Source organism: Carassius auratus, chromosome 2 (genome assembly GCF_003368295.1).
Source record: "Carassius auratus strain Wakin chromosome 2, ASM336829v1, whole genome shotgun sequence".
Classification (NCBI taxonomy): domain Eukaryota; kingdom Metazoa; phylum Chordata; class Actinopteri; order Cypriniformes; family Cyprinidae; genus Carassius; species Carassius auratus.
Genome location: NC_039244.1, coordinates 1,307,483 through 1,323,859, shown reverse-complemented (window position 1 = coordinate 1,323,859; position 16,377 = coordinate 1,307,483). Strand labels below are relative to the sequence as shown.

Below are 16,377 nucleotides of genomic sequence, written 5' to 3'. Positions count from 1 at the left end.
AAAGAAGCTATGTTTTTAAAATATAAATATTTTGTAATAACAATATACACTACTGGTCAGTAATTTGGGGTCGGTAATTTTTTTTCTTTCTTTTTTTAAATAAAATCAATACTTTTATTCACTAAAAAGTGATAGTAAATAAAATATATTATTAGAATATATATTATTCGATTTTTTATTTTTATTTTGAATAAATGCAGTTCTTTTTAACCTTTTATTGATCAAATATATTCGACAGCAGAACTGTTTCCAACACTCATAATAAATCAGAATATCAGAATGATTTCTAAATGATCATGTGATCGACTGATGTTACATGTGACACTGAAGGCTGGAGGAATGATGCTGAAAATTCAGCTTTGCATCACAGGAATAAATTATTTTATTAAAGTATATTCAAATGGAAAACTATTATTTTAAGTTGTAATAATATTTCACAATATTACAGTTTTTTCTGTATTGTTGATCAAATAAATGCAGGCTTGATGAGCAGAAGAAACTTCTTTCAAAAACATTAAAAATAGTAATGTTTTCAAACTTTTGGTCTGTACTGTATGTTTCAACCACTGCTCACAATTAATATAATTTAATTTTAATGAATCTATAATGACTCCTAAATCTCAATATCAATCTTTTAGTCTCTGCTGCTTTAGGTGATGCTTGAAAAAAACTTCTCTTGATTGTCTATAGCGCACACCTAATAGTGTTTTCTTTTTCCAGTTTTTCAGGAAATACAAACAACAAACGCTTTGTGTGTTGATTATTATATTTATGGTATTGCGTTTGAATTTAATAGCTTGTGCTCTGTTGTTAATTAGGACTTTTAATATTATAGTAATGTGCAAATAAAAGGGCTTCTAGTATAGTTACAGCATTAGCTGAGATAGATTTTATTACTGAGAAAATTATTATTATTATTGATTTTATTTAAAGACAGAGACACATTCTGATTATTAAACAACTGTTTATAGTGACAGATAAAGTCAGTATGCAATGATAATTCACCTTATTTGATCTGTTTTCTTAATGCATGCCATAGATCTTATTGTGAACAATTAATCCATGCATATTTTCGAACCTAAATATTTTTGTATCTTGTAATGTTGTATCATTAAAACGCCATTACTGGATCTCCCAGTATTTTGCATGCAGTCAGCGAGGAATAAAACACTGTGTTGACTATTTATTGTCAATATATGTATATAATGCACAATTCATTATATATAATTTATAATGCATGCTTTTAGAAAAGACTGCACGACTCACCTGCCAGATTGCATAGGATAGTGCTGGTTGTACTGAATTTGCTGTGGGTACATCCATGAGTTCGACGGACACAGCTGACTCTGGGGAAACAGGAAACAAACAGCACTTTTGACACAGGAAGTGGCTGTTTGAAAACACTGATCAGCAGAGATATCACCCATCAACCCAAATATTTACTGGCAGTGCTGATGATTTAGTGACGTGGTGAGACCCGACACAAACCCACCACGACCTACAGTTCACCAAATTAACCAGGTGACGTGAGGATACTGTTTCTGTTCAAATGATTACCATTGGTTAATACTCCAGGTGCGGCCCACTCTGGACAGGGTTCAAGATCAACTAGAGCAATTGTGATGAATTTAATCAGGAAATCTGTCATCAAGAGAATGCACTAGAATAAAAAAGCAGCATCAAACAAACTCCTGCAGGTTTATATCTGCTATTAATCCTGGATTCAGAAAGAGATGTTCATCTCTAAAATTAAGTTTGTATTGGGTTCAGGTTTGTAGTTTAATTGTAACGTTATATAAACAAAAAAGCCTTTTATTGGTTCGTTAATATCTTTTGCACTGTGACTTTTTTCTGGTTCAAGTTTGTGATTAATGCAAAAAGTAATATTAATAAATTCCTTAATAAAAAATAAAAAAGTAAGATATTTTTAAAATATTTGTAGGACTTTTTATTATTATATTTTTTTTTTGAAACCTTTTAATGGCAATATTCCCCAAAGTAAGCGATTTATAGGGGGAAAAATGAATAAAATGTGTCTCACAAAAACTATAAAGATGACAGAAATTTAAAAAAATAAAATAAAAATAAAAACATATTCAACGTAGTAAAATTCCGTCAAATCAAAAACAGAAAAGCCTATTTGTATTGTGACATTTTAATGTCAATCAAGCCATTTTTTCCCAAAACAAAAGCACATAATTTACCGTACGTTTTTAAAGTACTATTATGAACAAACATCACTGTAGTTAAATAACATTAAAACATTTTTTTAAAAGTCCCCAAAATAGGCCTAATTAATTATTATTATTATTATTATTTTTTTCATATGACCCTTGTTGTACTCTACATTTAAAGAAACACAGCAATTTCTGGTTTGGTCTCCGAGTCACAGGGTTTCGGGTTTCAGGATTCAAGTTCAAACATGTGCAGACCTTCAGCCTTGGTATAGGGGTAACCGTAACATTTACCGCAGACATTGTCCTAATTTTAAGGGTCAGTGTGTACCTCCATGGAACTTGTGAGAGGAGGACTGGGAGCGCTGAACTCCAGGCTCCCCAGCTGAGGGCCCTCGGGGGGCACCAAGTCCTCCGTTTCCATCACAACAGACGCGGCAGGAGTGGGCATCAGTCTCCGAGCAGACACATGGTCACATGTCAGAGCCCTGTCATTCTCCAGCCATCTCTGAGAGAGAGAGAGAGAGAGAGAGAGAGAGCGAGAGAGATCAGCATGATACATGATAAGTCTTCTTTGTTGCTTTTTTCTCTATCACACTTTAGGAATCATCATAAATTATATATCACTTGAAATCTTAAAATCTTAAAATTCATCCTTTGAAACCCATTTTAAATTCAAACATTGCATTACCATGAAAATGGTACATCAGAATCATGTTACAAAATGTTTTCAGTCATGAATTATAAAAAAAATTAGGTTTGGATCATGCACTTTCAAGTCTACATATGTTCAAAATGTGAGTGACAGTTAACAGGTTAAATGCATGAGTTTCCGAATTATTTTACCAGATTATCTGAATGAAATACATTTAAAATAAATCTGACCTTTTTGTGGAATTCATATATATATTCAAAATAAAGCAGTTTATTTCGGATAGAAAGCTAACCGACGAAATGAATAGAATGTGAGACAGACGTATGAAAGGGTTACAATATAATAAATACCATATATATATATTTAGTTTTTCCTTTAGTTATGTGATGCAGGCCTTGTCTATGTGACAGTTTGGGGAGGGATTACACTGTAAGTGTGAGACAGTTTTATTCTGACCTCTATAATACAAGCTGTCACTAACTCACTCTAAGTAAAAATACGATTTTAAATTAATAACGATTAAGTATCTATCAGATTATGATATATATTTTCAAATCAACCTGAAAACCCTCGGCCATACTGAACTGACCCCTCAAGCACGTCACTTTGATAAGATAACAAGCCTACATTGATTATTATAGATCAACATAATTGATTTATTAACGAGTTTATCAACAGTTTATCAACTGTTTGCGTGTTTTTCTGAAAGCTTCAATGGAGCGCTATTGTTTGATTCGTGCTAACATGCTAATCTGACAGAAAACTCACTCACCGCGCGTTAATTAACCCCCCCTGTCCACGAAACCCCTCCACGAGCACTAACGACCACTCAATCTGGACGTTTCTGGATCAGAAAAGACGGATTGGAGGGGTTTAATCCATATTTTTCTATCCTCTTAAGGTTGTTTACCTACTTCCTGGTCGACGTCGCCATCTTGATTTAAAAAGAGGGAGGATTCTTCCGCTGACGTCATCGCGGACGCTAGGTGAAATTTTGTGCGTTAGAAAAAATTATATATTCATAAGTAATTTGGCTTACTATTTCCCCCGTTTAGAATCAGACATTTGTAAAAAATAAAATAAATAAAATAAATAATATTAATATATATAATAATATGTATATATTTATATTATTATTATTATTTAATTGGTGGATTTTACGTCTTTAATGTAAATATATATTGCGATCTAAAAACTGTTTTTATTTAATTATATTATGGAGAAAATTTGAATTCAGTTTAGTTATTGAAGGGTCCAATATATATTTTTTTCTAATACCAATTTATTTATTTATTTATTTATTTATATTTTTTGGAAACTATGCTTAGCATGATAAATGTCTGTGAAGATAGTTCAGAGTCCATGGACTTTGCCCTGATTTCACGTTGATTCCATCATCATCATCATCAGTGCTGAGTACACAGGACACTGAAAGCACCTTCACACTTGAAGCTCAGAGAAATCAAAGCACAGGATGCCTTAATGCAGTTTCTAGATATTTATTTTAATAGCTATTTGATTGCTTTTCATTGTTTTGTTTTATATATATATATATATATATATATATATATATATATATATATATGTATAATATATATATATGTGTTTTTGCAAGAGTCGTTAAACAGAGCTCAGCTGATCTCATATTTGTGGACTCCTGATTTCTCAAATGGATTTTCCTCCAGAGATCAGTTTTTTTACAAGGGTAATAAGTTTGCCTCTTATGACATCATTTAACAATAATGCATGCTAAAGAACATTGCATTAACATTAAACAATCCACTGATGATGTTTTAAAAGATCTTGTGTTTAGAAGTGTGCCTTTTAACACGTTTTTATGAGTTTTTAATGACGTGGTTTGGCCGAAAGAGGGCAATCAACCTCTGTTTTATTTCATCAAGTCATTCTGGAGCCGGTTTCACAAAGATAGACTTATGGCTTAGATATAGTTGATAGTCAGACTTCAGATAAACATCTAATTCAGACCATTGCACAAAGCCCTTAAGACTCTGACTATCTTTAGTAGGACTACACTGCAGTGCATTCTGGGTGAAATAAGACACTTTGTGAGATTTAGTTTGTCATTGATCATGTAAGATAAAAACAAACCTCTGATGCATTAGCTCATTTTCACACTTGGGCTGCAGCCTTATTCTGCATTTATGAATGAAATGGCATGCATCAAACTGACCCTTTCTTCTACGGTAAGAACAATACTGACAGATGAAGACAATGCAACAATACAAAAATACTAAAAATAACCAAAATGATAAAAAAAAAAAAAGAAAATCTCAAATGTGTCTCTGGGGCAAGAAAGCAGTCTTAAGTCTCTGAGGTGTATTTATCCAAAAAAAAAAAAAAAAAAAAAAAATTAACACTGTATGGGTCAAAATTATAGATTTTTCTTTTATGCCAAAAATCATTAGGATATTAAATAAAGATCATGTTCCACGAAGATATTTCGTAAATTTCCTACCGTAAATATATAAAAACTTAATTTTTTTAGTAATATGCATTGCTCAGAACTTCATTTGGACAACTTTAAAGATGATTTTCTCAATATTTAGATTTATTTTCAATTTTTTTGAACTATTAGATTCTCTAATAGTTGTTTCTCAGACAAATATTGTCCTCATAACAAACCAGACATCAATGGAGAGATGATTTATTCAGCTTTCAGATGATATATAGATCTCAATTTCGAAAAATGTACACTTAAGACAGTCACACTGCTCCAGGGTCACAAAAATGACCTCTTTAACATCTTAATAATGTTCAGAAACACTGGGGGAAATGTGGTAACACTGTAAAAAATGTAAAAGATTTTAAAATGTGCAATTAAAAGAAATATTACTGGAGTTTCAATTGTTTGAGAAATTTACAGTACTTGCAATTTCTGCTTGAAATTTGACTTTATTTTTGTAAATTTTCCCTCAGAAATTCACAAATAATAATGATTCATTAAAGTTAGAAAGAAACCCATAACAAACAACACATAGAATTAAATGTCAAATTTTGAAGTAAGACTGAAGACTGATTTTCCTGTAAAACATACTTTAATAATCTTTGTTTTATTTGCAACTTCAAAAAATTTTTCCCTAAGGATCAAATGCATTGCAAACTGATATCTTCACATGAGCTCATTTCTGCTCAGTTTTGTTTTTCTTGTGAAAGATACCAACGTCTGCATCTCAGATATTGCTGAAGCTCTTTAGGAGATCATTTGGAAACAAAGTTTAAGCTTAAATCCTAAGAGAGACCTTTTTTAAATGCTTCTGGACCCTCAGAGCATCTTCATGCTGGCCGTGTCGCCGTTATTGACAGCTCTTGAGTCGGTGGACAGCCACTAAATCAGCCCTCTGTGATCAATCCATGTGTGATCTCAGCGCCACTAAAGTTTCTCCAGCCTCTATTTGTCCGGCTGCCAGCTCTAATGCATGCTTGAATCCAAAAGCGAGGCGATTTTTCCGCTAGGGAATGAGGAAACTCTGGTCTGAGGACCACATGATCGAAACCCACCTTCACCTGGAGCCATCATTAACTCGCTGTTTGGGAGAGAAATCAATAGCTAGCAAGTGAATGCTAGACAGAGACTAAGAGATGGAGAGAGAGAGAGAGAGAGAGAGAGAGACGTGTGTGGAGTGAGAGATGTGCTGATGTTTCTAGTCTGTGTGTGTTTCAGTGTTTGCCGTGTTTTCCTTCACCTCTGTTGTCATCATCACCAATGCACTGCAGCACACCTGACTGAGCAAGGGTGTAGATCTCTGTCTCTCTCTCATTCACACACACACACACACACACACTGAGTTGAATACCTGTTCCTCTCTCTCTCTCTCTCTCTCACACACACACACATTTGTATTTGTGTAAAGTGTGTTCATCCCATAGGTGTAATGGTTTTTATTCTGTAGAAACTGTATATTCTATGGTCCTTCACCAACCCTAACCCTAACCCTAACCCACCTAATTATTATAAATAACCACCAGTTGGCAGCAACGAATTAAAGGTTATGGCCAATTTGAAAATTTATGAGCGCGAGTCTTTCGTGATTCGTGATCCCGCTACGAACTCCCGAACTGACTCAAATGATTTGTGATCCTCAAACTGACTCAAATTATTCGCGAACCCACTTTGAACTCCCAAACTGACTCAAATGATTCGCAAAACCGCTACGAACTCCCGAACTGACTCAAAAGATTCACGCACCAGCTCCGAACTCCCGAAATGATTCAAATGATTCGCGAACCCGCTTTGAACTCCCGAACTGACTCAAATGATTTGCAATACCCAAACTGACTCAAATGATTCGCAAACCCGCTACGAACTACCGAACTGATTCAAATGATTCGCGAACCCGCTCCGAACTCCCGAACTGACTCAAATGATTTGCGATACCCAAACTGACTCAAATGATTCGCAAACCCGCTCCGAAGTCCCGAACTGATTCAAAAGATTCGCGCACCCGCTCCGAATTCTCAAACTGACTCAAATGATTAGCGATCCCGCTACGATCTCCCAAACTGATTCAAATGATTCGAGAACCCGCTTTGAACTCCCAAACTGACTCAAATGATTAGCGATCCCGCTCCAAACTCCCGAACTGACTGAATCTGCCTAGGGCACCTCAAATTTAGGGACCGTCTCTAAAGTTACATGAATATTGGTATACACTTTGGAAATGTCATTGGCTGTTAAAATCTTGTGTTTCTTATAATAAACTTATAATAAACTGACATATTGATAACACTGAACCTTTTTATAATGCTCTTAATTACATGTCGATGCATACTGTATGCATTAGTGAGTGTGGTGGTGCTTATTCCTTATATGAACTGTTTAAAAAGCAAGACATTGAATGCATGAGATTAAGTTCGTAAACTATAGCCTGTGTCCTTTTGTGTGCACATATATTTATCATCATATATATAAAATATATATATATAAAAAACACTTATTTAAAACAATTTATAACAATACATTGATAGATTCACAAAAAAATAATTGTTCCTCAACCATATGCTATTTATATAATAAAGCAGAAATTCTGTAAAGCAATTTTGATTGAGATGTGTTGTTGTTGGTTTCTCTTCAAACAGCAAGTCGTGTCACAGTCTGGCTCTAATGTGGACCGGATCCATGTTCACCAGTCAGATCGTCTTTATCACAGGCGTTGTAGTGAGTTTAGTGGGTATGAATCTCAAAATCCCACAAGAAAAATCCTCCCTTGATGCATGAAAACACGTGATGCGTCTGTAATCCGTCAGCTGCCTTTGTTTCTGTGTTTCAGGTAAATATGGAAAAAACCTCCTCCCTTCTTTCTGGAGAAACGCCTGTTCTCTGGTTTTAACCATATGGGCGGCGGCAAAGCTTCTCAGCAGGCCGAGAGAGCTGTCAATCATTCCTGCAGACAAGGTGAAACTCCAGAGGATTGAGTTTTGATCCACTGATCAGAACTGAGAATAAACGCTCATCTTGAATGATTACGGTCATTTACCAGTCCAGCAGAGACCGAGCCCTTCATTTCCAACTCTTCATGTGCCTTGATATGTGCCTAAGTGCCTCTGAAGTCGACAGATGGGTTTGATGTGGTCTGTAGGTGGAGGTAGAGCAGAAGAAAACACTGCTGTCTCGTCCCACAGACGGTGAGTCTGATGCACACAAGATATTTTGATACTTAAAGATGCACTATTACTATATACTATAGTATGGAAAGAATGACATCAAATAAGTAAAAGGGAAAAAATTAAAGCTAAATAGAGACTTAATTTAAATGTAAAAAAAAGTCAAAATTGCTGTTTCAAAAAATGCCAAACTTGTTTTACTCCATATTTATGTATTTATCAATAAAATAGTTCACAATATTTACAAAATGACTCGATAATCTCAAAACAATTTAATATTGGTTGATTATTCAGTCTGGTCAATATACATCTGATTTCTTCAGATGACTGACATTAAAATAAAAACTGAAATTTTATAATAAAAGCTAATTAGAAATATAAATAAATACTATGTAAATAATACTAAAATAACACTGAGAGGAACTTTAATTGGGTATTTAGTTTTAAATTATACAAAACGTATTTTAATTAAAATTATTTACAGTTATTATTAATTATATGTATAATTTTGTATAGATTCCTTTTTCAAATAATCATTGTAAATTTGCAATTCTTTTTTTTTTTGGACACATTTAAGGCTTGTTACAGTAAATAACTTAAATCAAATGAGCATCAGTCTGTACTGTTTTGTCTCCAAAATTAATCTTCAATCTAGAAGTTTAGATGAAAACATACTACAGCTATATAACAGATTAAAAAAAAAAAAAAAGAACAGTGAAGTGTTTGAGCTGAAACCACCATAAATTATTTTTTTAAAGCATCAATACATCAGTGACTGTTTTGAAATGTCCAGCGAGCCTTTCAAAGAATGTTTTGCTACATTCCCATTCATTTCAAACATTCAAACAGCCCATTCAAAATGTAACTGTTAATGGAACATTCCATTGTATCATTTTGCAAGTTGCAACATTAAGGAAATGTTACTTTTGAATGTTCTATGAAGATTCTAAAACAAATAGATACATTTAAAATGCGTCAAAAGTTCTATTAACAAACGTTTTTGTGCTAACATATTAGGAACGTTATTAGATAACTTTGAACGAATACATTTTGAGAGAAACTAGTCCAGACAGTCTATGTCAGCTGGGTTACTTTAGAATTGTTCTCAAACATTTAAAACACGTAAAAGACCTAAAGTGTTTCAGAAAAAAAGTTCAGTGAACAATGAGAGCGTAACAGGAAGAACGTTTGTTCATAACATTGAGAGAACCTTGTCAGAATGTTCCATGTAAACAGATAAGTGCTTATTTTTTTCCCAATTCAAGCAGTAAAATCTTTTTCTGTGCTAGATTATATGCATTTTTTTCATTGTCAGTATCGGTGTGATTAGAATGATATTAGACAGATGCCTAATTTTATTTGTTTTATTATAAACATTGTACTGTGTGAACGGTATGGATTTGAAATATTATTATTGATAAATGTCTAATATTGGTATCGACCAAAGTGTCCTGATCATGTCTGTGTGTGTGTTTAGTAGTGGTCTATGAGATATGTGATTTATTTATTTTTTTATTATATATAAAGCTACAAAAGATGTTCTTTTGTCAAATGCCAAAATATGTCATGAATGTGTTCTTGGCAGATTTTCCCGAATGTTTTACTTGGGATCTTTTGTATCTTTTTCTATGCTGTATAGTGTTTTCCAACACTTTTCTGTGGTGCTCTTTGCCTGTCGTGAACCCTCATATCTCTTGTCTTGTGTAATTCGCTGTTTATTATTCTTCGTGTTGGGCTCCAAAGGGAACGCCGGGGCACGGGCTCAGCAGGGAGAGATATAGCATTGCAACAACGAAACTAGACGAATGATTCATTTGAAGATGTGTGAAGAGATCACATTTTTTTTGCCTCGTCCAATCAAATCTCTGACCTTTGCTCTGTCGCTGATGACATCATCGGGACGTTGCAGTGTTGATGTCCCAGTGATCTTTCACACAGAAGAATGAATCTGAAATATTCCTGAAGATGACAATGTAACTGAATTAAATGGTTTAACAATTATAAAACCATGATGTCATGCTGCCTTATTTAAAAGGGTGGAAATATTTGCTCTGACAATGATTCGTTCAATTGCAATAAAAAAAAATATTCCCAGCTAATGTTTCCATTAAGTTATGAAAATGTTAATGTTCCCTGAACGTTCAAAATGTCCAGTTTAAAATGCTTAAAATATGTTTAAATATTTAACGTTAAAATGTGTTCAAAAATGCATGCTAAAAAATGCTTTTCTTGGTTATGTGATGACAATAAATCAATTTATAATTTTGCAAACATTACTCACAAATTGGACTCCATTAATGAAATCTAATTACTTGAAAATTGTAGTTAGTAACATAATCTGGATTACACATATTAGGTAATGTATAGTCTGACTATACTTTTAGATTACTTTTGAAAAATAAATAAATAAAAAACAAAGAAAATATATTCCATACCTTGTTATCAACATTACAAAAATTGATTATACATTAAATTACTGCAAGGTTGAATTATGAATATTTACTGCCATTGTGTGAATAATAATGTTATCATGTAATCCATAAAAAGTAACTTTCAGTATGTAATATATTATAGCAAGTACTTTATTTTTGGATTACATAATCAGTTACTTTGCAGCACTGCCAGAACTGTAGCCAAAGGACAATATAACTACACTGTACAGATTTTCCCAAATATTATTGGACTATGTTTTACAAGAAAATACTTTTTCGGTCTTTTCTTTTTAAAAAAAATGTCACGCAGCCATTTCTTTGTAAGAATTTGTTACAATTGTTTCTTCACCAACTGTATTTTTTCCGTAAATTATTAAATTCTGAATGTTCCTTGCATGCATTGAGGCATGCATATATCAAATATGTAGATTCGGGATGTTTTGGCAGATATTCCTCACAAGAATTGAATCCTGAATCGAATCAAATGAGTTTTTAATGTTGTTTGGGGGTGTAGATTCGAACTGGACGCGTTTGAATGCGGCTCAAACAGATGTCTCTCTCTGAGGATTACAGACGCTGATGATGCTGGCTGGTTTTTCGGGAATTACAAAGAGCAAAGAGCAGGTTCAACTAATTCATCTGCGGAGCGGAACGCTTTGATGTGGCCGGTTTCCGTGGAAACGAAGACGCGAATTAGAATCTTCTGTTTATGATTGATCTTTATCGGTCTTAACACGGAGGCCTCAAACCAACCGAATAAATTAACATTTTATACCTCTGTGAAAGAATACGATTATTGCTAGCACCTGAGGACACACAATTCAATGCAAAAAATGTTGACCATTAATTAAATGTTAATTAAACAGGGCTTATGAGTGAAATGGGCCTATTAAACGCTGGAGAGAATAAATGTTCACTTCATATCTGTAATTTACACTTTTCATAACTGAGATAAACTTAAAGAAACACAAACTGAAGATTGTTTCTCCCATGAAATAAATGAATAGATAGCTATTTTGATTCACAATTCTGACTCTTTCTTGCAATTCTTAGAAAAAAGTCAAGATATAAACTCACAGTTGCCTTTTTATTTTAATTCTGTGGTGAAAAAAATAAAATATTGCGAGATGAAAACTCATAATAAATAAAAATTAATAAATAACAGATATAAACTCAAAAAGTCAGAATTGTGAGAGTAAAAATTTGCAATTGGAAAAGGAAAAAATAATTGTTTATATGATAACAACAGCAAATCATCATATTATTCTGATTTCTGAAGATCATGTGACACTGAAGACTGGAGAAATGATGCTGAAAATACATCTGCACATCACAGAAATAAATATACGTTTTTAACATATAACAGTTTTTTAAATTGGAATAAAAGTTCACTGCTTTTACTGTATTTTTAATCAAATAAATGCAGCCTTGATGAACAAAAGAGAATCTTTTAAAAGCATGATGTGTTTTTGATGCTCTCAGCTCATTTAAACACTTTTGATCAAGTTCTAATTAAGTTAAGGATCAGACTCAATGGAGGGAAAATGCATTAATACCACAGAAAAGAACAAATCCCTCAGGAAACCAATATCATAAATGAGATCGCTTTAATATCTCAGTTGTTTCTCCTACAACAGAGATTTTGCTTAAAGATACAGAAAATGTGTTCACCCTCAGGCCATCCGAGATGTAGATGAGTTTGTTTCTTCATCAGATTTGTAGAAATGTAGCTTTCCATCAGTGTCTCATCAATGGATGCTCTGCAGTGAATGGGTGCCGTCAGAATGAGAGTCTGGTAAAAACATCACAATAATCCACAAGTGATGCAGTAATCCACAAGATTTGTAAGAAACAAATCCATGTCTTTAAATTTAAAGTCAACTTATTAATATAGCGCTTTTAACAAAACAGATTGTGTCAAAGTACTTTAGAGTATGAAATAGGAAATAGAGTTCAGTGCCAAGTTCAGTTTTGACAGGAGTAGGTCACTCAAATAAAACATCTGAAATGACAGCAGTTTTGATCCAATCAGATTTATTGTTGGTTTGTTTTGAGTTTAATAAAAAACAAAAACACATCAACAAACGAGAAGTGAAGCCATAAAAACATCAAAGTTTGAGTCATCTTTTAATGAGGATTTAATAAAAAGATCCAAACATATGCTCAAGTTAGTGTGTGAAACACATTTCTATATCACTTCTGCTAATTATAATACTGAAGAGGCTGATTAAATGTGTTCAGATATGAGAATAAAAAACGGAGTTAAGAACAATCATCAGTGTTGTCACTAAAACCAAGTAAACAAAGTTCGTTATGAAGGAATGAATGAGTGAAGACGATTTATTTACAGAAGAGTAAAGAGAAGAGTGAGTTGGTGGATTAATCGTTTATCATGTTCACTAAAGAATACATGTTATAAATAAACACACAGAGCAAACATACAATACTGAGAAGAAAAGACACACAAAAACACATCTGCTCCAAACCTAGTGCTCCCTACATAGACAGCATCCTAACTGAGAGTGAACCTCAGAAGTGAGAGATTCGGAAGCACTTTTGTGTGTTAAACGCCAAACAAAAAACACACACAGAATCGCATGCAGTTGTCTCAAATAACACACACACACACACACACACACACACACACACACACACAGGAAGGACACCGAGACACATGTTGACACGTTATCAAGCAGATTACGTATCTGATGAAGTCTGTGAACACTCACTCAAGTATTTCAATTAAAATGTGTCACAATGCAATTAAAATATGTGCTCATGCATAAACTTTTTCCTAGGCTCCGTTTTCTCTTTCAGGTCGAGTCAGATTCAAGTCAGCAGAAACGATTCATTCGGATTCACGCTGAACACAGCGGTGATAGTTTGACGAGCACCTGTCAATCATCTCAATTCCAGATCTTTCAGATGCTTCATAACAATTTGTGTGAGATCTGATTACAATGCAATGTTTCAGTTCACCCCAAATAAAAAAAAAAAATTATAAAATAAGATTTTACATTTTGCATAATGCAGGGTTATTATCGCTAAACTAAAACTAAAATTAAAACCATTTAAGTATTTACATTGCTTAAATTAAATACATTTTTATTTCAGCTAGTTGCTAAGGCAACATTTATAATTTTAATTTAGATTAACTTGATGCACTAAAAAAATAAAAATAATAAAAACTATATAGACATATAAAAACAAACACTACTAAAATGACACAAAAAACTAAAGATTACTAAAACTTTTACTAAAATTAAATTGAAAATGGAAACATTTAAACTGATGCGAAATATTAATAAAAATATAATAGAATCTCAGTGACACTAAAATAACACTGGCATAATTTTTTTTTAATTGTGACAATTAATTAAATTATTTTACTATTTTAAGTATATTTCATGGTGGCATTTATTTAATTTATGCTGAATTTCTCTTTTTAATTAATACATTTTTCTGGACAGGTTGATTTTTTAATTCTCTATCACAATTATTTTTATTTATTTATTAGGATATTTAACATTTTGATACTTAATTTGAGGATGCTTTAATTGTCACAATACAAAAAACTTAATGCTTTTAAAAACAGGCTTCATTTTCTTTATGGAACAAATAATTTAATATTTTGTTTCTTTCATTTTCAGTGTGAAACATGATGCTTTTCTTCATTGAAATACACTCATTTATGACCATAAGAGGTTTCACTGTGATTCTAATCAAACACGTCACAATAGTTCATGATTTGCAATATAAACCAAATCTTCACCAAACGCTCAAAATAAAAAGTATAGAAAAGTCTCAAGGGGTACAAATAATTACTGAGCCATTCAAAGGCATGAAGAGCATCTCGTTTCATGAATATGAATGATTGGATGTTCAGTATTTCATTAAAGCATCACATCCCAAAAAATCTAAAGCTGAACAAATATGAGCATGAGCTACCAAAAACCAATTAAAAACATTCCTCTAATGAAGAGCATGTGAATAGAGGGTTAATGAAACCTAATTAACAGCGGTAAAAAAGAACTATTATTTCTGTCCTTTCCATTGGTAGTGATTCCACACGGCGTCGGAGGCCACGCCCCCTGCTTTTAAGCCCCGCCCTATGTGACTTAGTCCCGCCCCCTGTGCCCAGATCCGTGTCTCCGGTGTCGTCGATGCTCGCGCCGAGATCTGTGATGTTGCCGACGATAACGGTGAGATCTCCGCGCTGGAGGGAAACAAACAATCACATGACTGCTTTGCATTTATAATTACACTATATTAATTAATTTGGCACACGCTTTTATCCAAAGTGGAGCTACAGGATAGTGCTATCTTCCAACTGACATAATCAGGAATATTTAAGTAACTGGTTAATTACACGACATTAGTTCATGTTCTGATGAACTTATTTTTATACTTTAATAACAATCAGGGTTATTATAGTTAACTAACCTAAAATATGTAACTAAGAACTAAAACCAAAAAAAAAAAAAAAAACATATTTGTGACTTGATAAATAAAATATAAGGATTTTAATTCAGCTTATTGTCAAACCAGCATTTCTATTTTTCATTTAAAACTTGAATAAAAATCTATAAATCTATAAAGACATGTCATATAAATGACAAAAAAAAGAAAAATTACGAAAACTTATATTTAAAATTATTTAAATAATAAAAATAAATTTTTTTTAATTAGAATTAAAATTAAACCAGAAAAAAATATATAAATTAATTAATTAATTAATTAATTAATATAAATAATATAAATATAAATACTATAAATATAAATATAAATATAAAAAATAAAAAAATAAAAATATAAAACTCACATTTAGTGCAGATGATCTTGGGTCTTTCCCAGGTCCCGTCGGGTCGGCAGCGGACAGTCGGGATGTGTCTCTGAAAGAAGCCGTCGACGCACTGGTACTGAACCACCGCGTGGATGTCGTAGTGTGAGCGTCTGCGGCCCACTAGATAGGTGTTATCCACGGCCGGCGGAGTGCCACACATCACTGCAAACACACAGACATATCATACTTCATAAACCATCAGCGTTTGTCAAACTGAACTGATCCTTAAAATCATTTAAATCTGATATGATGCATGGATGCACTTTATTTTGCTTCAAAATCTAGACACCCATTCACTGCCATTATAAAGCTCGGAAGAGCCAGGACATTTTCAATATAACTCTGATTGCAGAGTTTAGCTCCAACACACACAACATGTAGTTTTCAGACACACCTGAAGGACTTGATTGGTTGGATAAGGTTTGTTTAATTAGGGTTGGATCTAAACTCTTCTATTTCCATTCTTGGGTGAACTATGTCTTTAAGACACATTCATGAACCATACATGAGAAAAGTGCTCAATGTCAATAAGAAACTGTTTCACCAGAGTTTCAAGATGTTTTGACTGTGGCTCAGATTGACAGAAACACAATCATTCACTGATAAACCTGTAAACACAAATCTGGATACTTCAGGTTCCAGTTTTATAAA

At 33.1% G+C, this 16,377-nt stretch overlaps 2 protein-coding genes across 4 annotated transcripts in view; both read right to left on the bottom strand.

Annotated features, from left to right (window-relative positions):
• LOC113111759 (protein strawberry notch homolog 2-like) overlaps positions 1-3,775 on the bottom strand; it is a 30,484-nt gene extending 26,709 nt beyond the window's left edge. Inside the window, exons 1-3 of one of the 3 annotated variants that reach the window (XM_026276830.1) lie at positions 3,740-3,775; positions 2,506-2,682; positions 1,267-1,346 (exon numbers count right to left, since the gene is read on the bottom strand). In XM_026276830.1, coding sequence (XP_026132615.1) covers positions 1,267-1,346; positions 2,506-2,625 — 200 coding nt within the window. In that variant the 5' untranslated portion in view covers positions 2,626-2,682; positions 3,740-3,775. Of the gene's footprint in view, positions 1-1,266; positions 1,347-2,505; positions 2,683-3,601 lie in introns of all 3 variants that reach the window. The other 2 variants (XM_026276839.1, XM_026276824.1) reach the window with 2 other exon arrangements.
• Positions 3,776-14,360: 10,585 nt separating this feature from the next.
• Positions 14,361-16,377, bottom strand: part of LOC113040067 (neurocan core protein-like) — a 17,976-nt gene continuing 15,959 nt past the window's right edge. Inside the window, exons 8-9 of the mRNA XM_026198310.1 lie at positions 15,706-15,888; positions 14,361-15,099 (exon numbers count right to left, since the gene is read on the bottom strand). Of these exons, the coding sequence (XP_026054095.1) occupies positions 15,002-15,099; positions 15,706-15,888 (281 nt within the window). The 3' untranslated portion in view covers positions 14,361-15,001. The remainder of the gene's footprint in view (positions 15,100-15,705; positions 15,889-16,377) is intronic.